The sequence below is a fragment of the Dermochelys coriacea genome, chromosome 2 (assembly GCF_009764565.3).
Source record: "Dermochelys coriacea isolate rDerCor1 chromosome 2, rDerCor1.pri.v4, whole genome shotgun sequence".
NCBI classification, from domain to species: Eukaryota; Metazoa; Chordata; order Testudines; family Dermochelyidae; genus Dermochelys; species Dermochelys coriacea.
The window spans coordinates 237,923,216-237,948,444 of record NC_050069.1 but is presented as its reverse complement, the minus strand read 5'-3'; the positions used below and the strand labels follow the sequence as shown (position 1 = coordinate 237,948,444).

General features: G+C 42.3%; 1 protein-coding gene across 9 annotated transcripts in view; it reads right to left on the bottom strand.

Annotated features, from left to right (window-relative positions):
* The window catches only part of ACBD5 (acyl-CoA binding domain containing 5), a 54,120-nt gene extending 31,391 nt beyond the window's left edge, over nucleotides 1–22,729 (bottom strand). For 2 of the 9 annotated variants that reach the window (XM_038388572.2, XM_043509495.1), the window contains exons 1-6: nucleotides 22,509–22,653; nucleotides 21,211–21,388; nucleotides 19,283–19,403; nucleotides 14,712–14,784; nucleotides 9,423–9,534; nucleotides 9,231–9,263 (exon numbers count right to left, since the gene is read on the bottom strand). In XM_038388572.2, coding sequence (XP_038244500.1) covers nucleotides 9,231–9,263; nucleotides 9,423–9,534; nucleotides 14,712–14,784; nucleotides 19,283–19,403; nucleotides 21,211–21,286 — 415 coding nt within the window. In that variant the 5' untranslated portion in view covers nucleotides 21,287–21,388; nucleotides 22,509–22,653. Of the gene's footprint in view, nucleotides 1–9,230; nucleotides 9,264–9,422; nucleotides 9,535–14,711; nucleotides 14,785–19,282; nucleotides 19,405–21,210; nucleotides 21,389–22,508 lie in introns of those variants that run through there. The other 7 variants (XM_043509493.1, XM_038388574.2, XM_043509501.1 and 4 more) reach the window with 7 other exon arrangements.
* Between the last annotated feature and the right edge of the window lie 2,500 nt (nucleotides 22,730–25,229).

Sequence of the window (25,229 nt, the reverse complement as noted above, 5' to 3'; positions counted from 1 at the left end):
TTAGAAGGGACAGCAAGGGTCATCTAATCTAACTCCCTGCCAAGATGTTGGATTTGTTGAGTCTAAACCATTGAAGACAGATGGATATCCAGCTTCCTTTTGAAAACCTCCAGCAAAGGAGCTTCTACAACCTCCTTAGGCAGTCTGTGCCACTGTTCTTACAGTTAGAAAGTTTTTCCCTGAGACTTAATCTAAAACTGTGATGCTGTAGTTTGAACCCATTGCCTCTTGTCCTGCCCTTTGGGGCAAGAGAGAACAACTTTTTTCTGTCTTTTTTTATAGCAGCCTTTCAAGTATTTGAAGATTGCTATCATGTCCCCCCCTCAGTCTCCTCTTTTCCAAACGAAACATACCCAGTTCCTTCAACCTTTGCTCATATGGCTTATATTCCATCCCTTTGATCATTTTTGTCACTTGCCTCTGGATCCTTTCCAGTTTCTCCACGTCCTTTCTATACAATGGTGACCAAAACTGGACACAGTACTCCAGTTGAGGCCTGACCAGTGCCAAGTAGAGCAGTACTATTGCCTCCAATGACTTGCATGCTATTCCTTGCTAATGCCTAAATTTGCTTTTTTTGCAACAGCATCCCATTGCTGATTCATGTTGAGGTTGTGATCTATCACAATTCCCAGATCCTTCTCAGCAGTGCTACTGCCAAACCAGTTATCCCCCATTTTGTGTGTGTGCATTTGTTTTTTCTTCCCTGAGTGTAGAACTTACATTTGTCTTTATTGAATTTCATTTTGTTGACTATAACCCTGTTCTTCAATTTATCAAGATCCCTCTGAATTTTAGCTCTATCATAGAATCATAGAATATCAGGGTTGGAAGGGACCTCAGGAGGTCATCTAGTCCAACCCCCTGCTCAAAGCAGGACCAAACCCCAACTAAATCATTCCAGCCAGGGCTTTGTCAAGCCTGACCTTAAAAACCTCAAAGGAAGGAGATTCCACCACCTCCCTAGGTAACGCATTCCAGTGCTTCACCACCCTCCTAGTGAAAAAGTTTTTCCTAATATCCAACCTAAACCTCTCCCCACTGCAACTTGAGACCATTACTCTTGCTCGGTCATCTGCTACCACTGAGAACAGTCTAGATCCATCCTCTTTGGAACCCCCTTTCAGGTAGCTGAAAGCAGCTATCAAATCCCTTCTCATTCTTCTCTTCTGCAGACTAAATCCCAGTTCCCTCAGCCTCTCCTCATAAGTCATGTGTTCCAGTCCCCTAATCATTTTTGTTGCCTTCTGCTGGACGCTTTCCAATTTTTTCACATCCTTCTTGTAGTGTGGGGCCCAAAACTGGACACAGTACTCCAGATGAGGCCTCACCAATGCGGAATTGAGGGGAATGATCATGTTCCTCGATCTGCTGGCAATGCCCCTACTTATACAGCCCAAAATGCTGTTAGCCTTCTTGGCTACAAGGGCACACTGTTGACTAATATCCAGCTTCTAGTCCACTGTAACCCCTAGGTCCTTTTCTGCAGAACTGCTGCCTAGCCATTCGGTCCCTTCAAAATGTTGGCAAACCCCCCTAAGCTTTGTGTCATCTGCAAATTTATCATCAATATGCTCTGTATTCCTACATTCAGGTCATTAATAAAGATGTTAAACAACACTGGGCCCAGAACAGATCCCTGTGGAATCCCACTTGAAACTTCCCTCTAATCTGACATCATTCCATTAACAGTTACTCTTTGTTTGCAATTGTTTAACCACTCATTGAGCTTCCTGAGTTTTCCTCAAAGAGGTTCAAGTACAAAAGAAACTGGCGATGAGCATAGAAGAACCACAGATGAACAGAACTCTAATTCAGAGGTCAGCAACCTGCGGCACGCAAGATTATTTTGAGTGGCACTCACACTGCCCGGCCCCCTGCCACCCGGAGTCCCAGCTGCCCGAGTCCCGGCTGCCATCCTCAGGTCCCAGCCGCCAGTCTGGGGCTCTGCAGCCGCCCCCAGCTGTGGCCCACTGGCCCCAGCCTGGGGCAGTGAGGGATGCAGACAGGGGCAAGAGGAGGCACAGCTCAGCATGCCCACCTTAAAAATTGTTCCAGCACCACTGTACTGGGATTTTTTTTAAGTCCTGATTTGCTGCTTACATCATTATCACGTCACGTGGAACAGCACATTGGGTTTGATGTTGTGCGTGCCGTCTGTCGTGATTTTTCTCCCCACTGTAAGTTGAGGTGCACATTTGACAAAATGTCAGCTCCTAAGAAAGCAAAGTTAGATGTCCTTTCATTTCATTTCATAGCAACATTTGGTGGCTAAGTCATGGCAAGGTTTTGGTGCGCTTTGTATACTGTTTTGATGCAATTAAGGCCTTTTTGTCAGAAAAAGGACAAAACTACCCTGAACTGGACGATGACAAATGGCTGTGTAAGCTCGTTTCTGACTGACATCACCACTCACCTAATCGAACTCAACCTTCATCTCCACGGTGCAGGGCAAACGGTTCTGGATCTTTATGAAACCTGGAAGGCATTTGCTGTAAAACTAGAAGTTTTTTCTTGGGATATTTGAATGTCAACTTTCTGCTACTTCCAACACATAAAAAAGAGCTATCGACACGTTGCACTGTCAGTGTCAATGAGATTGGAATGTACATGCAAGAACTGGAATCAGAATTTTCTGACAGATTTCAAGATTTCCAGCGAGTTGGCCCAATGCTTTTGTTTCTAATTAAACCGGAAAAGTTCAACGAAAGCGACTCGGATTTGCTGTATTTCACTGGATGGATGTTGAAGATTTTGAAATGCAGTTCATACAGTTAAAAAGCTCAGAATTGTGGGTATCACAGTTTGGAGATCTGCAGAGTTCACTTAAAGCTACTGAGAGAGAGCATGGGGCCTCTATTCTGACCTGCTGGACGTCCCTGCCAGTGAAATTTAACTATGAAGAAAATTGCGTTTGCAATGCTTTCAGCATTTGCATCCACATACCTGTGTGAACAGGTATTTTCACACATGAAATCTGTCCTCTGTCCCTCTTGGACAACTGATCACTCAGAAGCCTGTGCGCAGCTTAAACTATCCAAATACGTGCCAGACATTGGAAAACTCAGCAAGGAAAAGCAAGGGCAAAGATCACACTAAACTGATAAGATTTGCATTTTAATTTAATTTTAAATGAAGCTTCTTAAACATTTTAAAAACCTTATTTACTTTAGATCCAACAATAGTTTAGTTATATATTAGAGAGAGACCCCTTCTAAAAACATTAAAATGTATTACTGGCACTCGAAACTTAAATTAGAGTGAATAAATGAAGACTTGGCACACCACTTCTGATAGGTTGCCAATCCCTGCTCTAATTTATCCAAATGCCTCATGATTCCCTGCTGCTCTGAGATGCTGTTGCTGCTCACAGGGAAACTCCATCGGCCTGTAGCCTGCTACTCTCTGAACTTGCTGAAAAGACAAGTTTAAAGGGGCAGTGTCTATTTTTTCCATAGTCCTCATTTTTCACAGCTAAAGCATTCCTCGGCAGTTCTGAATACCCCAGCTGCACCAAGAACAAGTACAAGTCCAGTCAACCATTTCTGTGACCAGCATTTCTTACCAGCAAATTCTTCTCCATTTTCCTTGCTCAAATCACTTGATGTCTCCAACTTGCCTCCACCATACTTATTACCATGACACAAGTTTCACCTCCACCAATCTTCATACGTATCCCAAAAGATCCTCTGCTCCCATGGAAACAATGGAATTCTTACTTCAGCAACTATATGCTTGCTATAGAAACTTCTACTTACATTCCAGAAAAGCGGAAAGGCTTATTGCTTTATTGCCTTGGTCCTGATGGGCAACAAATCTTCAAGCATCTCCCTTCTTTTACTGACATACTGCAAGATGCGACTCCATATGATGCTGCTCTCTGTGCCCTGGATGATCATTTTAATCTTCTACTAAATGTGGTTGAATGCTTCAAGTTCTATTCCCAAGTACAGGTGCCTCACGAGCCCATCAACAACTATGTAACTGCATTACATGAGCTGAATGCAACCTGTGAATTTGCCAGTTTTACAGATGAAATAATCAGAGACCAAATTGTCATGAAGATGAACAGTTCCAAACTCAGGAACAACTCCTCATGATAAAAGGCCTTACTTGGAGAAAATCATAGAAATTGCCTGACAAGCGAAGAGCACCATAAATCATGCTAAATCACTTTTCATGACGCCAGATGTCTTCCAGCCTGCAGAGGTTAATGCAGTCCAAGATGACAGTATGGAAAGCTCCTTAGTCTACACTCTCAGTGCCTTTTGCCCTCCCACACACCACATTGCTACCAATGCTACAGGTGCGGTGACCCTGGTCAGAGGCAGATTTTCAAGGCTATTCTGCCAAGAAGCCAGAATGCAAGAAGTGCAACAACAACAACAAGACATTTTTCTAAAGTCTGCTGACAATGTTGTATCTAGAGTTCTCACAGATGAAGATGACAGCAAACTGAATCCCAAGGATGTTTTGAACGTGACAAGAGATTATCACACCACTCCACATTGAGTTGCTGGCCATGTAACGATGACATTAGTGGATTCTGGTTTGCCTTATACTGTAGTTCCCAACCAATTCTGCATCGTGCTTTGTGCCAGCTACCAACCCAAGCTGCATTCTCCAGACACATACCCCAGAGGGTATGGTGGATCTCCCATCCACATCAATGGCTATTTTACAACTATCCTTGAGTACAAAGGCCATAATGCAGAAGGGAAAAAAAAAAAAAATCTATGTACCCAAAAGGGAGTTTCTATTTTAGGATGTAATCAAAGGGATCTTCAGATTATATTAGATCGAATAATAGAGAACCTGTCCTGCAAACTGAGGATAAGCTACAACCAGAAATCATCTCTGATTTTCTAGAAGTTTTCACGGATACCAAAGATGTTGCCAAAACGCTCAAGCACAAAATCGTGCTAAAAAACAATGCAATGTCTATGCAGCATAAAGTGCTAAACATACCAATTGCACAGAGACATCCAAGAGGAAATTCTACAATTATGTAAAGCAGATATCACTGAACTAGTTGATTTATCAGAATGGGTTTCTCTTCATTCTCAAGAGGAAACCTAATGGTGCTATCTGCATATTTGTGGATTTCATAGATCTAAACTTCAACACTGTTCTGGATTGTCATCCTCTGCCCAACCTTGGTGAAATGGTGCTCAACTTAAAGAGGCAAGAGTCTTTATAACCCTTCATTTATTCTTCGCTTACCACCAGATCCCCTTAACGGAAGAATCCCACATGTACACATCTTTCATCACTCCAGAAGGTCCGTTCCAATTCAAAAAGATGCCACTTGGGTTAGCCTCTGCAGCATCTGTATTCCAGAGAACGATGCATTGGATCTCTGGAGAGACAAGGGACGTTACTTTCAAGGTGATATTGTAATGTATGGCAAAGATGAATCCAAACAGGATCTCATCCTAAACAAGGTTATAGAAAAACTTCAATGACATGGACTTACCATCAACAAGAAGAAAAGTCAATTCCGTACCAACTCAGTGACTTAACTAGGACATACAACCAAAACCACACCACGTGAAAGCTATCTGTGATGCAACAGTGCCCAACAATAAGGACAAACTTGGATCCGTCTTGGATTGTGTAAATACTATTCAAAGTCTATACAGCAATTTGCTATGAAAGTAGTTCCTTTGCATCATCTCCTAAAAAAGGATGTTATGTTTGAATGGGATGAAGTGTGCAAGCTTTAACAAGATCAAACATGCAATTTCAACCAAGCCAACTCCAAGACCCTTTGATTCTGAGAAGCAAATGATTGTCACAACAGATGCTTGTGAGTATGGTCCTGAGCCACATCTTATCATGAGGATGCAATAGAGAAAGATGAATGGATTGTCACTGCACAAATCTCAAGGAATGATCACAGTCTCAGAGTGAGCAACAGCCATGAGAGAAGACAAGGCACTTTAGGACCTAAAGACTTCCATAGTCAATGGATGGCCTTACAGGAGGATGACATCAGAACACTTACAACCATGTAGAAACATATAACATAAGCTGCCCCTTATAAATTAATAGATTTTGAGAATTTACTGTCTTTTGTGCCTACACTTCTGAAAGAATGACTGATTCTCCTGGCACATGAAGGAAGCCTGGGAATGAGTACAACCAAAAGACAACTGCAACACAACTTCTGGAGGCCAGAGATGGATGAGCAGTTTGAGAAAATAATCAAGAATTGCATGGTTTGTGCTAGTAGTGATAAGTCACAGAAACCTTCAGCATCCCTCTAACACCAGTTGACTATCTTAACTGTCCATGGGAGAAACCAGCTCAACATAATGGGATCATCTGAAGATTACCCTGTTATGCAAAGGTTTGCCATAGTAATGGTAGACTATCATTCAAAGCAGCTGGAAGTTACATTCACTGGAATGGTTACTGCTGAAATAGTGGTTAAGTTCATGTGACCAGTCTTTAGCCAAGAAGGATTTCCCAAGGAATTGATAATTCACAATAGAATACAATTAACCTTTGCTGAAATGCAACACTACTTCAGTAGCAATAGTATCAAGCACAAAATAGTTTTTTTTATACCAGCAGAGAGTTAATGGTGTACTTGAGAGAATGAACAGACTGGTTAAAGAAAGTTTTTAATTTACCAGTTTGCAAATGAGACCATGGAAAAAAACTTTATGTGAAACACTGTTTGCTTACAGGACCAGTACACACTCAACAGGAGTATCACCCTTCAAACTGTTAGAGGATGTAAGGCCAATACATGACTTACTATCTGTCAAATGCTTACACAGTCTCCTTTTTCAACCAAACCTTCAGGTAAAACTATTCATGAATGTTTTAAGAACAAAAAGGAGAAATACAGACAGTATGTAGATCATAAGAAAGGTGCTAAACCTCAAGTTTTAAATTGAAAATTTTGTCCATGTGAAGCTGCCATGCAGAGTCAAAAAAGGGCATTCAAAATATTCATGTCATCTGCAGCTAACAGAAATCTGAGGAGATTCTGCTGTATAAAGAAATGAAATATTTCAAGATTATCCACAGCTCATCAGCTAGCCACTGAAGAAGAGAATCACAATTTCCACCTTGGACCAGAGAGCATCAATGACACTGATAGCGATGATGGATAATCTATACTAGTAGAAATTGCTCCCTCCTCTAGTCTCATTCCTGTCTCTCCGGGTATCAGAGGTGTGAGACAAAGGAGACTGCCATAAAGATTGGAAAACTTTGTTACTGGACTTAAGTGATGGTTTGGATGCAACTATTGAAAGTTTTACAATGATTACTCTAAAGGGGATTGTGTATTGTAGCTATCTAGGTGCACACAGCAACCCCAGATTGTGTGTGTAAATTTTGTTCCTAGGTGGGTCCTATAACCTTGAGTACAGGAACTACAATTCCCAGGACGCATGGGAGGAGAGCGAGAAGTGGAAGAAGATGGAAAGAGAGAAAAAATGTGAGCTTGGTGAAAGAGTGCGGGGAATAAACCTTACCTTTGCTGTTATCAAGCTTCCTGAGTTTTCCCTCAAAGGGGAACAGTACAAAAATTAATATGCAGGAAAAATGGAGTGGGGGGGACTCAAAGAAGGCAGAGTGGCCCAAAAGATAAGACACTGGATTCAGATTATTAGAAGAATAGTATTGTAAGTACTAACTGGTATTTATAGCTTATTACTAAAATATTAATTTCTTCAGTGGACTGGGGTGGGAATGAGGGAAGGATTTCTTCACATCCCCAATGTAATAATTTTGTGACAAAATTGAAAAGAAATCCACTATTAAGATTCTGAATCTATCTAAACCTATGCTAAAGTAATTAGATGTCACAGAGTTTCAGATTTGTAAATGCTATGTACCACATCTGTTACAATATTGATAGAGCCAGATAAGGCTGAAACTTGAAGTTCAACTTTGAAGTTTCTTGATATGGTTAGTTTGCTTCACTAATGTTAACAAAATATACTTTTTGGAGTAACAAATTCAGGATCCATTGTATTTTGGTCTGGGTGATCCAATTGGTCTATTTTTGTCTTTAAAGTTTCTATGATTCTGTTAGTTTAGATTTAGCTGCTTTTTAAAAGTGGCTTTTGGCACTCTGTACCATAGATTCCAAGCGAGTCAATCCTTATTATGCAGATCACTGTCCTGAATCTGCAGATACTCTGTTACAATCTTGCCTGTCAATCGAGCTGCCAAGCAGGGTAAATAAATACCAGACCTGAAGCATATGCAGTTTTAGTTGAAAAAAGTGACCCTGCTTTTAAAGTGGCCATTTAAAAATTCAGCCATTATTATTTTCTTTAAAATATGAAAAAGCTATTTGAACATATAAGTGATTAGTTTAAACCCTGGCAATTAATCAAAGCTATTTCTGAGTTGTAAAAATGTGAAAAGCATTTTAAACTAGTTTGTCACATTATTTTTATAAAAATTAAACTGTAGAACAGATCAATTTTTTAAAAATTGTTCCAAACCTAGGCCACATATATCCAACTTTATCTTAAAGCTTTAGCTAGGTTTTAGACTCTTAAACCAAGATGTAGACAGACAACCTTACTTGTAATGTTTCAACAGTCTAATTATCAAAACATTTTCACAGAATCAACCATGAACTACAACAATGTTGTAAAATAATAGTTGCCACAGTGCCTTTTTACATAACTATGAAATTACTAGGTTTGCCACCTGTCAGATATTCATAGACTGTTAGACTAATCCCTTCTCCCTTGAACTCTAGCACTGGGCAATGCAGACTGCAAGTACAGGGGAGGAGATTACAGGTCCTTTGTCTGTGGAATCCCATGCATACTTGTGCTGAGGTATAAATAATAATTTAAAAAATTGTAAGAGAGCAAAAAAAGTTTCTCAAGCTGGATGACAGAGAATAAATAGACTGCCAACTACAGTTCACAGCTTGCCTGCACATACCCACATGCAGGATGCAGAAGAAAGGCAGAATTTAAAAGACTGTTCTTAGCAATAGAGAGGCAGAAACTGGATATTTTTTTTAATTCTCTCTCAGCAAACAGAGGCTCTGCAGTGAAGTTTTCCTCTCCAGCATTGAAAATATTTCGTTACATTCCAAACATGCTGTTGGACCTTCCTGTAGTGTTTTTATTTTTAAATAAAAATTAAAAGGTGACAAACCCAGAAGTCTCAAGTGTTGCAGTGAATTACAGCACATAAAACAATGAAACAAACAGATTTACACAGAAATTTATCATTCCTACCTTCTAAATATTTAGAGACTTTCTCCAGTCGGACTGGCATATGGTAAAGGAATGAAATAGAAAGATGCAACATTTAGCTTTAAGAAACTATTTATGGAAATTAAACTGAGAATGAAAAGTAAGTTAGTTAAGAGAATCTAAATTTTTATTATTCTTTACAGTACAAAATAAGGAGGAGGTATTTATCCAAACCTGATGTTAGGCCAGATGCTCTGTTCTTTTTATCCTCTACTATTTCATAGAATGGGCCTATCACTTGTAGTAATTCTTCAACTTTCTCCGTCATTGGCATACTCTCAAGAATCTGTACGAGTCCAAAATATAAAATGTCTTGTGAAACAATATATTAGCGATTCATTTTATTTAACTTGGTGCCAAATTTCCTTATGTTCACTGCAATACTCATATAGCAATAACATGTCACAAAATAAATTTTATAACACTCTGTTCAACTCTGCATTTTAACATCATATAGCAGGGATGGCCAACCTGTGACTCCGGAGCCACATGTGGCTCTTCAGAAGTTAATATGCAGCTCCTTGTATAGGCACTGACTCCGGGGCTGGAGCTACAGGCGCCAATTTTCCAACATGCTGGGGAGTGCTCACTGTTCAACCCCTGACTCTGCCCCCACTCCACCCCTGCCCAGCCCAGCCCCTCCCCTGAGCCTGCTATACCCTCACTCCTTCCCCTCCCTCTCCCACCCTCCTGCATGCCTTGAAACAGCTGATCAGGAGGTACAGGGAGGGATGGAGAGGCACTGATCAGCAGGGCTGCCATTGGGTGGGAGGCGCTGGAAGTGGGGGGCGGGAGCTGATGGGGGACTGCTGACATATTACTGTGGCTCTTTGACAATGTACATTGGTAAATTCTGGCTCCTTCTCTGGCTCACATTGGCCACCCCTGTTATAAAGCAACCCCATTCACCAAATAATAGACCATAATCTCAACCAAAAGCAAAACAACTTTGGGATTTTTAAAGCACTGTTTATTGTAGGTAAGGGACTCCATCAGCATATCAATTACAAACTCCAATGTTTATTACCTCAGCAATTTCAAACTAAATCAGGTAGAAGTTTGACAGACAGGTGGGTGTGATTATGTGCAATGTGCTTTTTAATCAGTTTTTCCTTGGGGAAAATGAAACTGAGGGAACTCCTTTCCAACATAATTTTCTTTTTATTTGACATATCCTATCCTCTTTTGGCTGGGTGCAAGCACCATGTTATGAGGTGCCCATTGTGCCCTTCTAATTTACCAGCTGCATATACCAGCTGCCACTGTCCACAGCTAAAAGGCCCCCAAATCAGAGGGACAGAATCAAAGTAAGGACATTCCAAAAATCACATGATCAAGACAGAAAATTAGGGTCCAACCCTGCTCCCTTGAAGTCAGTAGGAGCTGGATCAGGTTTTCAGTTTACTAATCCAACACACCCTAGCACCAGAACAGGCATTCATATCACAGCAAGGTGTGCAGTCAAACAGACATTCGGCAGAACAGAGATGGCAGAGAAGATACTGAAACTGGCAACAAAAAGTAACAAGTCTGCAATTTTCTAATCCACTTGGGTGGCTTTTGCCAATTCCCCCTTTTAAGCAATAATTCCAGGAAAAGATGCAGGCAGCAGTGGCAGCAAACCCTCTTCCTGAAAGACAGCAGCAGTAGCTATGGTAAGCCCTTCCCAGACAAGGCATTAGGCAAGGTAGCAAGTAGTGGCGAAAGAAGCTACAGCAAACCATCTGCAAGCAAAAGCCCCACACAGATCAGCAGGAAACAGTAGCCATGGCAAACCCTTGCCATGCAAAACTCCAGGCTGACTGGCAGGTGGCAACAATAGCAATCAAAGCTAGTTTTGCAAACCAATCACAAGTTATCAAAAAAGCAAAACTCCCATTAAAGAGTAGCTTCAGTGAGTTTCCAATCCATTTTGTGCATAAACAGAACAAAAATTATTCTATATTCTGAAGGGAGAAACATGTGAACTGCTCAGATACACTGCTAGAAATTAGCAAAAGAGATTTTACCACCTTTTCTTTTATACAGCTGTAGAAAATTAAAACTGTCACAGCCTAACTTGGTTTGCAGTGCATTTACATCTACATGCTGTGCTTTCAACTCAACTGAAAAAATTGCATCAAAACTTAAATGTAAATGTCACTGCTGCTCCTCCACACACCTCACAAAAAAACTACCCACATAATCTGGACAATCCTCAGAATCATATTGGGCTTTAGCCACAACAAATTTTAATAGAAGTTGTGTGGTGAAAGTCCTTTTGAAAATGTATGTATACAGGTGAGCACTATTGAGGGGGAAGCACTGTGACTCGTCTCAGTCTTATTTCAGCCTTGACGGTAGGGAAGCTGCAAAGTAAAGCTGATCACTAATCTTGTGTTTGGGTAAGGTGGGCGACTTTCACCTGCCCTGCCACTCCATACCCTTTATGCACAGGGCCAGAATCAAAGGCTCTACCTCGTGGGTGAGGGGAGTAACGTGGGCTAAGCAGAAAATTGGGTGGGCTGCCCTATACATTTTGTTGGCACACATACATGTGCGTTTTATCCATGTTATCCTCAAATGGGAGAACAAAAATATATACAGACAGATCCATTTTAAACTTCAGCTATGGCAGCTAACTGGTGCAACATTTATTCACAGAAAATCAATAGAAAACAAAACTAAGCCAATAAATAAACAAACCAATAACAATCAACAACAACAAATGCAAACTTCTGGAAAAAAAAATTACTGGTTAAATAATATTAATAACTAATTACTTTAAATTGGAGAACATACTGTTATTTTAAAAATAACCATTTGCACACAGCAAAGTATGATATCTGGAAGATTTGGATACTCAGAGCCATAATACAACAACTCACACTGCGGTCATTCTGGAGCAGAGGGCCTCAGCGCTAGAGAGGGTTAAATGAGCACAGGTACTGTAGGAGGCATTACTGGGATACCTTCGACTTAGGGTTGCTAACTTTCTGAGTGCAGAAAAACAAACACCCTTGTCCTGCCCCAAGGCCCCACCCCTTCTCTGAAGCCCTGTCCCTGCTCACTCCATTCCCCCCTCCCTCTGTCACTCGCTGTTCCCCACCCTCACTCACTCATTTTCACTGGGCTGGGGTAGGAGGTTGGAGCGCAGGAGGGCTCTGGCCAGGGCTGGGGGCTCTGGGGTGAGGCCGGAGATGAGGGGTTTGGCATGCAGGAGGGGGTCCCAGGCTGGGGCCGAGGGGTTCGGAGTGTGGGAGGGGTGCGGGTTCTAGGAGGGAGTTTGGAAGTGGGAGGGGGCTCAAGGCTGGGGTGCAGGAGGTGGTGTGGGCTCTGGGTAGCACTTACCTCAGGTGGCTCCGGGAAGCATCCAGCATGTCCCTGCAGCCCCTAGGTGCAAGGGAGGCCAGGGAGGTTCCATGCGTTGCCCTCGCCCGCAGCTCCCATTGGCTGCAATTCCCAGCCAATGGGAATTGTGGAGCCAGAGCTTGGGAGTGGGGACAATGTGCGGAGCCTCCTTGGCCGACCCTGCACGTAGGGGCTGCAGGGACACGCCAGCCACTTCTGGGAGCCACGAAGAGCCAGGGCAGGCATGGAGCCTGCCTTAGCCCCGCTTCACCACCGACCGGAATTTTAACGGCCCAGTCAGTGGTGCTGACCAGAGCCATCATCTGGTCCCGGTTTTCGACCAGAACACCCAGTCGAAAAGGATGCCTGGCAACCCTACTTTGGATTGGTCGTCTATCCTTAGCAGCAGCTGCAGGAGGCTGTGGGCAGGAAGGGGGATGGATGTTTATTCTACGGCAATGAAGCTTCCCCTGGGGGAGGCTAACTTCCTGTCCTGCCTCTTCTGCCATGGCCCCCACACACACTCCACCCCCACTCCACCACAGGCCCTCGCTCTCCCCCATTATACCTGCTGCCCATGTTTACTTTAACTGTGATTCCAGAGGCTAGTAAGGCATCTGAAAAGTCTAGGGTTTTTGCAGAAATAACTTAGAAATTAGCTGACAAGAGCACTGAATCTCATTCCTATATAAAGAAAAAAAATATATACACAAATACCAATTAAAGCTATATTTTAAGTTTATATGTAAATTTAGAACAATCAGGAGATAATACAGCAAAATATTCCCAATCATAAGCCTTGAGGTATCAGTTTTTGAGCCTTAACACAGATATCAGAAAGACAAGTTTGATACTTTGTATACTATCTTTAGTAGAGCTAAATAAAAATAAATCAAATCTGATTACTTTCTCTAACAGACACACTGTATTACTGCCATTATTGCTTCTATCATCATCAACTGTTTTTCACTCCACTAAAAACTATTTTAATTTTCACATACATGATTCAAGTTTCTCTCTTTTATTAAGACAGGAATTTATTTTTCTACTTATTTTTGCACTTATGTTTGCCAGTCACAATCATGTACGTGACTCTCTAATATTTAACTCAATCATTACTATTAGTGTCAGACTTGGAACTGCATTTATTTTTGTACAAATTTTAAGTTACTTTACAGTGTCTAAAGTTGTGTTTCTAGATAATTTTTTTTCTTTTTCGAACTGGCATTGTTAAGGTGAGTACAAGCAAAATTTAAATTCTAGAAGGATACCATTATTTGATCGTACACTTTAAATAATGAATGACAAAGCATAATATGGCAATAAAAGTAATAATGATAATTACTCCAGCCACGACAGGTTAGTCATTTTAAAAATTACTACTCAAAGAATTAAATTTAACTTTGAAAAGAATAAAATTACAGAGAATATATATTTCAGTAGGAAGTACCAAGAAATTACAAACAACAACAATAATATTACAAGTGTGAGAGACTGCAGAGGCAAGAGAGTGGGAGACGGTGTGTGAGAGACTGGGAGAGCGTGTTGGAGGAAGAGTGTGTGAGAAACTGTGTGTGTGCCAGAGTGCGTCAGTGTGCTGTCTCTAAGCCGAGCACCCAGGAGCCTGAATGCTTGTTCAGCAGCAGCCACAGCTCCCACTCCTGACCCACAAGAACCAGCACTGATAGGCTCCTTGTCCCCCAACCCTAGTTCAGCCACAGCCACCTCTAGCAGTGGGTGAGTTCCCCCAGCACCATGCCAGCCATGAACCAGCTTCCCAAAGAGAATGGCAAATTTTGGGGTGGCTATAGCCCCGCAAACCCCCACCCCCAGCAGCACGCCTGGCCAGAATTCTTGGGCTTTATGTGGGTAGAGGGGATATGACCCTATGAGATTGTTTGCTATCAATTTATCTTATGGTAACATTCAGAGGGCATACATTCATTTAATTTTACTATCTATAGTACTGTTCAATGATAGGTTTCAGAGTAGCAGCCGTGTTAGTCTGTATTCGCAAAAAGAAAAGGAGTACTTGTGGCACCTTAGAAACTAACAAATTTATTTCTTTATTTTTTTTTAATCTTCTAAATATAAAATTACTTTAGAAGATGCATAGATTTGAATTACTCTTACCTTTTTCATTTCTTCAACATATGCTATCATGGCTTCTTCTTTGGGCATATCTCCCAAAGCACTCCAAGCATCCCTAGGAATGAAAACCATGGATATCTTCAGAACACCCATGGTCTGCCTGTATTTTTCAGTCCAGCCTTAAGTAAAAAGTGTTTCTTATTGGGTCTGCAATTTTGTGTGTAAAAATACAATAATAATAATAATAATAATAATAATCTAACTAGCTGGTTCGAACACAAGAATGGCCCTACTGGGTCAGACCAAAGGTCCATCTAGCTCAATATCTTGTCTTCTGACAGTGTCCAGTGCCAGGTGCCCCAGGGGGAACAAACAGAACAGGTAATCATCAAGCAATCTATCCCCTGTCACTCATTCCCAGCTTCTGGCAAACAGAGGCTAGGGACACCATTCCTGCCCATCCTGGCTAATAGCCATTGATGGACCTATCCTCCATGCATTTATCTAGTTCTTTTTTGAACCCTGTTATGGTCTCGGCCTTCACAACATCCTCCGGCAAGGAGTTCCACAGGTTGACTATGCGCTGTGTGAAGAAATACTTCCTTTAATTTGTTTTAAACCTGCTGCCTATTAATTTCATTTGGTGACCCCTAGTTCTTGTGTTATGAGAAGCAGTAAACAACACTTCCTTATCTACTTTCTCTACACCAGTCATGATTTTATAGACCTCAATCATATCTCCCCTTAGCCGTCTCTTTTCCAAGCTGAAAAGTCCCAATCTTATTAATCTCTCCTCATACAGAAGCCATTCCATACCCCTAATAATTTTTGTTGCCCTTTTCTGAACCTTTTCCAATTCCAATATATCTTTTCTGAGATGGGGCAAGCACATCTGCACACAGTTATGGGCGTACCATGGATTTATATAGCAGCAACATGATATTTTCTGTCCAATTATCTATCCCTTTCTTAATTATTTCCAGCATTCTGTTCAATTTTTTCACTGCCACTGCACATTGAGTGAATGTTTTCAGAGAACTATCCACAATGACTCCAAGATCTCTTTCTTGAGTGGTAACAGCTAATTTAGACACCATCATTTTATATGTATAGTTGGGATTATGCTTTCCAATGTGCATCACTTTGCATTTATCAACATGAAATTTCATCTGCCATTTTGTTACCCAGCACCCAGTTTTGAGAGATCCTTTTGTAGCTCTTCGCAGTCTGCCTAGGTCTTACCTATCTTTAGTAATCTTGTATCATCTGCAAATTTTGTCACCTCATAGTTTACCCCTTTTTCCAGATCATTTATAAATATGTTGACTAGGACTGGTCCCAGAACAGACCCCTGGGGGGCACCACAATTTACCTCTCTCCATTCTGAAAACTGACCATTTATATCTACCCATTGTTTCCTATCTTTTAATCAGTTACCAATCCACGAGACTACCTTCCCTCTTATCCCGTGGCAGCTTACTTTGCATAAAAGAGTGTTTGGTGAAGGATCTTGTCAAAGGCTTTCTGAAAATCTAAATACACTATATCCACTGGATCCCCTTGGTCCACATGCTTGTTGACCCCCTCAAAGAATTCTAGTAGATTGGTGAGGCATGATTTCCCTTTACTAAAACCATGTTGACTCTTCCTCAACAAATTATGTTCATCTATAGTTAATAAATAAAATAATAATAATAATGAAAAATGATAATATTGTTCTTTATTATAGTTTCAATCAGTTTGCCTGGTACCGAAGTCAAGCTTACAGGCCTGTAATTGCCAGGATTGCCTATGGAGCCCTTTTTAAAAATTGGTGTTACATTAACTATCCTCCAGTCATCTGGTACAGAAGTGGATTTAAATGATAGGTTACGGACTACAGTTAGTAGTTCTGCAATTTCAGATTTGAGTTCCTTCAGAACTCCTGGGTGAATACCATCTGGTCCTGGTGACTTACTGCTGTTTAATTTATCAATTTGTTCCAAAATCTCCGCTAATGATACCTCAATTTGGGACAGTTCCTCAGACCTCTCACCGAAAAAGCATGGCTCAGATTTGGGAATCTCCCTCACATCCTCAGCTGTGAAGACCGATGCAAAGATTTCATTTAGTTTCTCCGCAATGGCCTTATTTCTCCCAGTTACCTGATCTGGGAGCATAATCAGGTAACTGGACATCTGCTGAGAGGCAGCATGATCCAGTGGATAGGGGACTGGACAGTGAGTCAGGAGACAAGTTCTATTCCAGATTCTGACCAACTGTTTGGTATTGGACAAGATCAGTTTTGAAAGAGAGGGGACCTTCAAAAGGGTATTTTTATATTAGCCATATACATATTTATACATATAAGCTGATGTATAAATACAACCAGAATTATGTACAGGTCTATTTAATGTTTTCTATTAAGCCTTACTCCAACTGGAAAGTAGCAGCCTAAAAATAAAATTGCTTACTTATCTCTAACACAGTATACATTATGGGTTTTGGGCCATATTGTATCCATTCATAAAAAAACCACAGGTGTCCCAGGAAACTTTGAGTTTCCAGTGTCCATTTCCTTGCAAGTCTTCCCTGAGGGATGAGAAGAGGTTTGTGGAGTGTTGTATTAAATTTAAATGGAATATATGATCTAATCTAATTATCTTAATTTAGTTACTGTTTAACATTAAACAGTGTTGAACAAGATTTGGTATACAAAGATTTTAATCTGCTTAGTACTATGGCAAACGTATTAAAAATTAATAAAAGTTAAAAAAAGAAAAAAAGGAAAAATGGTAAAAATATTTTAAATGTAACGTATTGAATAAGGGTTTTATTTTAACAACATCCATTGTTCTTTTCCCCTTTAGCTGGAAAGAGTTTTTAGCAGAGAAAAAACATACACCCTTGTTTGCCTGTCTTAGATAGTATCAAAGATTGTAATAACTGTCCTTTGGGGGAAAAGAAAAGAAGTTAATTTAGATGTATTGGAGCTGTTGTAGTTACACTCTAATCCCATTTCATCCCAGGTGGTGTTCATCTCAATGGGAGCCAATGGTGATGTCATCTGGGTCCCCCTCTCTGGCCTGATCAGGATCTCTCTCAGGATCAGGATAATGGAGGCCAAGAGTCACAGGAGATGGTGGAGTGGCAGCGAGGATGGTGAAGTTCACTCCAGTAGCCTTTTTTTTTTTTTTTACCCCCACAGTCTCTTTCCTTAAGGACCCAAAATAGGAGTGATGGGTGCAATTATTTTATCCACCAACAGAGGCCTAATTTTTGACATATCAGTTTTGGTTCACTGATTTCTGGTTCTACACTTTTCTTATTTATCCAGCAGGATCTTAACACAGTCCTTCAGTTAGATCAGTATGCCTTGTGGCTTGGACAAATCCAGTCTGGCTGGCTAGCTCCCTTTCATAACTTTTCCCGGTCAACATTTGTTATAAATTAGTGACATTTTATGCACTTAAGCTCATAATTAGAGTAAATTTGTAGATCCAATTATTACAGCAGAGGACAAGGAGGAGTCTCCTACCTCCATGGATCCCTGAGATACAGGAGGAAGAGAAATCCCATCCTATGCAGAGATGGCCTTAGCATTTTTTTTGGGGGGGGGGGGGGGAGGGGTAGCATGGCATACATGTCACTGTACACAGGGAGGATCAGCAAAGTTATTCAGAGACATTTCAATGTTAACTAACTAATTTTAAATAAAAAGCAAGCCAGGGTGTGGTTGATTTTTAGGACTCTTGCTGTAGAAATGGAGCTTAGATGCTTGAGCTGGGGTCCATATATAGTTGCCAGTATTTTTTGAAAAGCTTTTCAAGAGATGATTGTATGAACGTAGGTCTGGAGACCAGAGTTTCCCTCTCCCCAAATGTTGAAGAGCTTGGTGTGCTCATTGGATTAACTTTAGGATTTGTAAAGTGCTTTACAGTACTTACATTAATCATCATCATGATTGCCTGTGAACTAGGCAAGCAGTATTATCTTTATTTTACACACTGGAAAACTGTAAGGTACAAACATTGAGTGATTTGACTAAAGCCACAAAGGGAATCTACGTCAGAACTGGGATTAGAATACAAGATTCCCTTACTCTCAGCCCTATGTTTAGTTCATTTGATCCTTTCTTTCCTACTATTAAATTCTCCATCCAACTTGTAGTAAAAGCCCAGATTGTCTGTTCTGTAATGGAGCCTCAGGTACAGGCAGTCAGATGGGAAGGAACTTGTTGCCACAACCTAGGAGCACTGCCCCCCTACTGGTGTAAACTGATTTAGGCTCCCCTAAATTCTGGGGAGAGGAGGAAATACTGCAGAGGTACTACAGTGAGATCTGCCCAAGGAGCAGCATCCTCAATTTTAGAAGCAAAGGGAATGTCCTCTCCCCTAACTCTGAGAAACCACACATCATTTAAACGTAAAGGCTGGAACACAGGGGGAAAATCCACAATATACATACCAATATTATCATCAAGGGAAGGGACTTTTTGAAACACACCACACACACACACACACACACACACACACTACAGTTTTGTTCACTGAAGTCTTTAAAAAGAGAGAAGATGCTCTTAGACAAAGTTTCAGTACAAATAACCAAACAAACAATCTCTCACACACAATTACCATTTATATCTACCAATAGGATCCCAGAATCCAGGTCTTGGACTGTTACAGGGTCCTTGGGTTGCTTGCTTATAAAAGCTATAGAACTTAAGCATCATTTCATTCGTTGGCTGGAATGAACCTAGTGAAAACATATTTTAAAATCAGTGGAAATTGACATTAAAGACATTTAGTCTCTTTTATGCATTGTTAATATTTCTGTGGGAAATTAACTTGCATTTCTTATAACTCACAGCATGATAAAGGGTCTGATCCTCAAAGGCACAATTCCCCCCTGAAGTCAATGGAGATGGTGGGGGTTAATACATTTCTGGATTATGCCAGAGTGAATATTTACTGATTGAGGGAAAATTTCTGACCTAGTTTAAGGGGCTGCATGATCAATGACTTTGGACTTTAAGCTCCACATTCAGACAGAGGGTATGCAAAATAAGTCACCCTGACCACTTTAAAAGGACACAATCATCTTCACCACATTTGTCTGGATTTTGAAAAACTATTTTTACCTATAGCAAACAACATAATTGACAGATTTGAGATAAAAATGTTTCACTATTTCTTCAGTTTGTTTACTTTAGGCATTTGACAGCACTTTCTGTACAGTCATTGTTTTCTCAACAACAGAAAACATGTGTACAGACAGGAAAATCTGATTATTTAGCAGAGGGAATTCACGCTCAGGCATTTCTCCTGAAACAACTTTTAAGTTTCAGAGTAGCAGCCGTGTTAGTCTGTATTTGCAAAAAAGAAAAGGAGTACTTGTGGCACCTTAGAGACTAAGTTGAAATCTATTCAGTTTTTTTTAAAAAGCTGATAATGATCCTTTAATTTTTGCCCTCACAAAATCAATTATAGTTTAAACCAGTTTGTGGTGAGTTTTTTGGCTTCTCTGTTAATGTAAGATAATCAGTGTCTATTTGATAATAGCAACAAATAAAAACTCTAGGGGGGGGGAAAAAAATCTTGTCCTCAATTTTTGCAATTCTTCAAACACATTTAACAACTTTATTTACTCTTCAAACTTACAAATTCACAATGATTGCTGTGAAGTCATAAAATCATATTAGGGATTCCAAGGAGGCAAATACTTTCTCCTACTTTTGCAACAAAGGTGGAATGGGAACAAGTAGGATAGTAAAAGCTACATTGTTTACATCAACAAAACACCTCCTACATGAACAAAATGCATGCTTAACATTCTCTGGAGGGACAAAGAAATTTGTTCTGTGGCATCAGGAATGATTAAACATATTTTGAACTTGGAAAACATATTAAAAGCAAATTTTAAAATTTGATCTGCTTGGCCCCTGCAATGCCTTACAATACAGTATTTATTGAACCACTGATTGCAAATATGAGAAAATTGCAGATGATGCCATGTCTAAGTGGCTGAACAAATAAGTTATGAATAAGCTTTTGGGCCCAGAAGGCCAGTGTAAGGAACAGCTCTGTCACCATGTTTAATGGCTGGTGTCACTCAGACAGTCCCCTCATCATCTGTCAGTAATTCCCTAGCCCCGCTGGGGGACACCCTGGCATTCTGGCTGCCTGCCAGGTACCCTCCTTTAGAGCCCTAGAGGGGGTTTATGGGGGAGGATGTGGCTGCCTTGGCAGAGCTGCGGAGGGGGGGAGGAAATCAGGTTTATCTTGTGGGGAGGGGGGGAAGGCGGTGGGAGGGAACAGCCAGGGATTGCTCTCCTGGAAAAAGAAAAGGAGTACTTGTGGCATCTTAGAGACTAATAAATTCATTTGAGCATAGGCTTTCGTGAGCTACAGCTCACTTCATCGGTGGCAAGGCTGTAATCCGCCTGCGCTCCAGATGGCAAAAGAGCAGGCGAGCGTCCGTGTCCGCAGGTCTCCTCTCCTCCGGCCAGCTGCAGCCCCACAGGCCCTGCACTGACACAAGCCTCCTAGCCCCGCTCACTTACCATTTTTGGGTAAGCTCTGAATCACCTTCACGGCCGCCTCAAACCTGGTCTCATGCACCGAGCCGGTCTCCGCCATGCCCTCTGCCTGCTCCTCGGCCACAGCCGGGCCCGAGATGTGTCCGCTGGAACCGCGCCCGCAGCAGCAACAGCTCCCCCTCCCCGCGGCGCCTGCATCCAACTGGACCGGAGACAGGGGGAGAGGAATGGGCGACTGCTCCGCCTGCTCCCGGGCCGCTGCCTACGGCAGGAGCAGCCCCGCTCGGCACTCAGAGACTGGGGCAAAGGGCATGAGGGTCCAACACTCCCCCCCCCACGTCTCAACCCCTCATTCCCACCACCCCTCCCCGGCCGCCCGACCCCCTTCCATAACCCAACACTGCTCATCCTCCCCCCCCCACACACACACCGCAATCCCCTGTGACCTCCCACCCCGTCCTCTGAATCGCTTCCACACATCACCCAGCTTCCCCCGCACACACACCGCCCGCAACCCCCTGTGACCTCCCACCCCGTCCTCTGAATCGCTTCCACACATCACCCAGCTTCCCCCGCACACACACACACACACACACCCCGCAACCCCCTGTGACCTCCCACCTCTCCACTGAATCGCTTCCACACATCACCCAACCTCCCCCGCACACACACACACCCCGCAACCCCCTGTGACCTCCCACCTCTCCACTGAATCGCTTCCACACATCACCCAACCTCCCCCGCACACACACACACCCCGCAACCCCCTGTGACCTCCCACCTCTCCACTGAATCGCTTCCACACATCACCCAACCTCCCCCGCACACACACACACACACACCGCAACCCCGTCCTCTGAATCGCTTCCACACATCACCCAACCTCCCCCCCCAAACACGCACCCCTCGCTTCCTCCCTGCCCGTCCCACCTGCCCCTTCATCGCCCCATCTCCTGCCAAACCCCGTCCAAAAACGCCTCCCCAACTTTCAACATCTGCCCCTCAGGTCATGTCCCCTAACTGCCCCCCCACCCTGTATTACACCGTCCTCCCCCTCCCCCCACTGCCCCGAAACAGGGTCCCCCCGTTGCATGCCCCTGGGAGCTCATCCACCGCCGCACTGCCCCTCTGAGCTCGCCCCCCCCGGCACAACCTGGCCTTTGAAAAGGCCCGCAATAAACAGTCACCCCTTTCCCCAGCTGTTAAGAGCAAACACGGTAGCCAAGGCAGTGGCAGCTGGTCCTGCTCCACCTTCCCCCGCACCGCGCCGCCCCCGTAGCAAGCAGAGAACGAGGCGTTTGTCACACTCCATGGGCACCTACCTTTGCCCAGGGATCAGGCCCTCCTGTAATGTCTCCCAGCAGCCGCGCTCAAGTCAGCCTTCGGGCTTCCTCCGCCCCCGGGCATTCTGGGAAATGTAGTCCACGCTGCTGCTCCACTTCCGGTCTGGGGCCTTGCTGTGGGCGGTCGCCCTGCCTCCGTGTTGTGGTCTCACAGGTACGAGCAGCAGCTAGCGGCCTGGTCTGACCGCCCCGAAGGCTCTCTGGAAGAGAAGAGGAACCTGCCGACTTCAGGGAATGAACTGATGGTACCCTTCAGACTCTCCGTGACACGAACGACGATGATGGTATAGAGAGTACCTTTCAGTCCCAAAGAATCACAGAGCCCTTTAAAAACACGACCCTCTCAGATCTCAGGTACACAGAGGGCTCACTTCACTGCCTGTACCATCAGAAAAAAGAAAAGGAGTACTTGTGGCACCTTAGAGACTGCTTAAAGTGTGAGGCAGGACGCAGCAGCACTTTATACACACACCCTAGTTTAGAACAAGTAGTAGATTTATTTACTATATTATTTTATCTCTGGATTGATAATATTGTAATTTCAATTATTTTTCCAAGCCTATTCTGAACAGTAATGATTTAAATTGGAGGTTCAAACACGGAGCATCTGAAATGCTGATCATGTTAAATGGTTCACGCAATAAGATAGCAATAAGATTACATGGGCTGAGGAAACAATTTTCTCCCCTCTCCCATACCTTTTATCTTACCTAGTTTTCCCCTTTGCTTTCCTTCTTACTTTCTTTTCCTCCTCTGGTGCCCAGCTTTTGCTTCCTTGAGATACATACGTACATACATATATATGCATATGAATATGCATATGCATATATGCATATGCATATGCATATATATGCATATATATATATGCATATGCATATAAACACACACACAATACCTTAGTTGCCTTACATAGATCCCCTAGATGCACTCAGTCTGTTTAACTGGTTGCCTTCTCACACCCACTCTCTCAAATACAGTCTCATTTACGCACACACATGCACTGGTTCACTGATTAACTTTACACACATTTATTCACCCCAAACTGCCAGTGTACATACATGTAGCTTTAGAAATATTAAAGGGATACTGTTAAGTTAAAAATCTTAAGGTCAACGTTTTCAGAAGCAGAAGCCTAAAGTTAGACTTCCAGATTCATATTTAGATAAGTAAATAAACCAAACAAGATACCAGTAGACTACCACTTACAGGTTAAATACATAACTAAATTACCAAAGTGCTGAGCATCCAGCACTTTAGAAAATCAGGCCAAAAATATACCAAAGTATCTTGCCTTTGTGATAAGAGAAATAATTTATCAACAGAGTTGTAGGATCAGTTTACAGCCCTTTTGACCAGACTTCAGTATTAAAAACCTTGAACTCTTATTAGTTCAATTTCCTGATGCAAAAACAACCTAACACACCCCACCAACTACTGAAGGACAGTTGTCTGTTCACATTATATGCCCTCTGGTGGGAAAGAAAAAACTCCACAGAGAGGGAATTAAAGTAGATCAGCCTTTGCCCTGCTGAGCCAGTACATTCCACTGGATTAACAGCCTTCTGGGCAGGTTAGGGCTTTGCTGGAGAGAAGCTTTTACTTTCAGAGCTACTCAAATTGGACTATTGATATTGGATAAATGAAAGTAAGTGTCATGAATACTCAGGGCCGGCCCACAACATTTTGGCACCTGAGGTGGGGAGCTCAAATGATGCCCCCATACCCCCTCGCTAGGGCCAAAACTTTGAAAGGTCTCAATTCTGCTTTCTCCCTGTTCTACTCCTTCCATGGTACTGCTCTGCTACCTGCCCCAATAAAGGAGAACTAACAACTTTAAATGCCTTGTTCAAAAATATTAAGTAACACTTAACTTTCAGGTTTCAGAGTAGCAGCCATGTTAGTCTGTATCCGCAAAAAGAAAAGGAGGACTTGTGGTACCTTAGAGACTAACAAATTTATTTGAGTATAAGCTTTCGTGAGCTACAGCTCACTTCATCGGATGCATTCAGTGGAAAATACGGTGGGGAGATTTATATACACAAAGAACATGAAACAATGGGTGTTACCATACACACTGTAATGAGAGTGATCAGGTAAGGTGAGCTATTACTGTGTCCACATATCTATTCAGGGGACACCATCATAGGGCCTAATCACATCAGCCACACTGTCAGAGGCTCCTTCACCTGCACATCTACCAATGTGATATATGCCATCATGTGCCAGCAGTGCCCCTCTGCCATGTACATTGGCCAAACTGGACAGTTGCTATGTAAAAGAATAAATGGACACAAATCAGACATCATAGATTCATTATAACATTCAAAAACCAGTCGGAGAACACTTCAATCTCTTTGGTCACTCGATTACAGACCTAAAAGTTTCAGAGTAGCAGCCGTGTTAGTCTGTATTCGCAAAAAGAAAAGGAGTACTTGTGACACCTTAGAGACTAACAAATTTATTAGAGCATAAGCTTTCGTGAGCTACAGCTCACTTCATCGGATGCATTTGGTGGAAAAAAAAAAAAAGTTGCAATTCTTCAAAAAAACTTCAAAAACAGACTCCAACGAGAGACTGCTGAATTGGAATTAATTTGCAAACTGGATACAATTAACTTAGGCTTGAATAAAGACTGGTAGTGAATGGATCATTACACAAAGTAAAACTATTTCCCCATGTTTATTCCCCCTCCCCCCCACT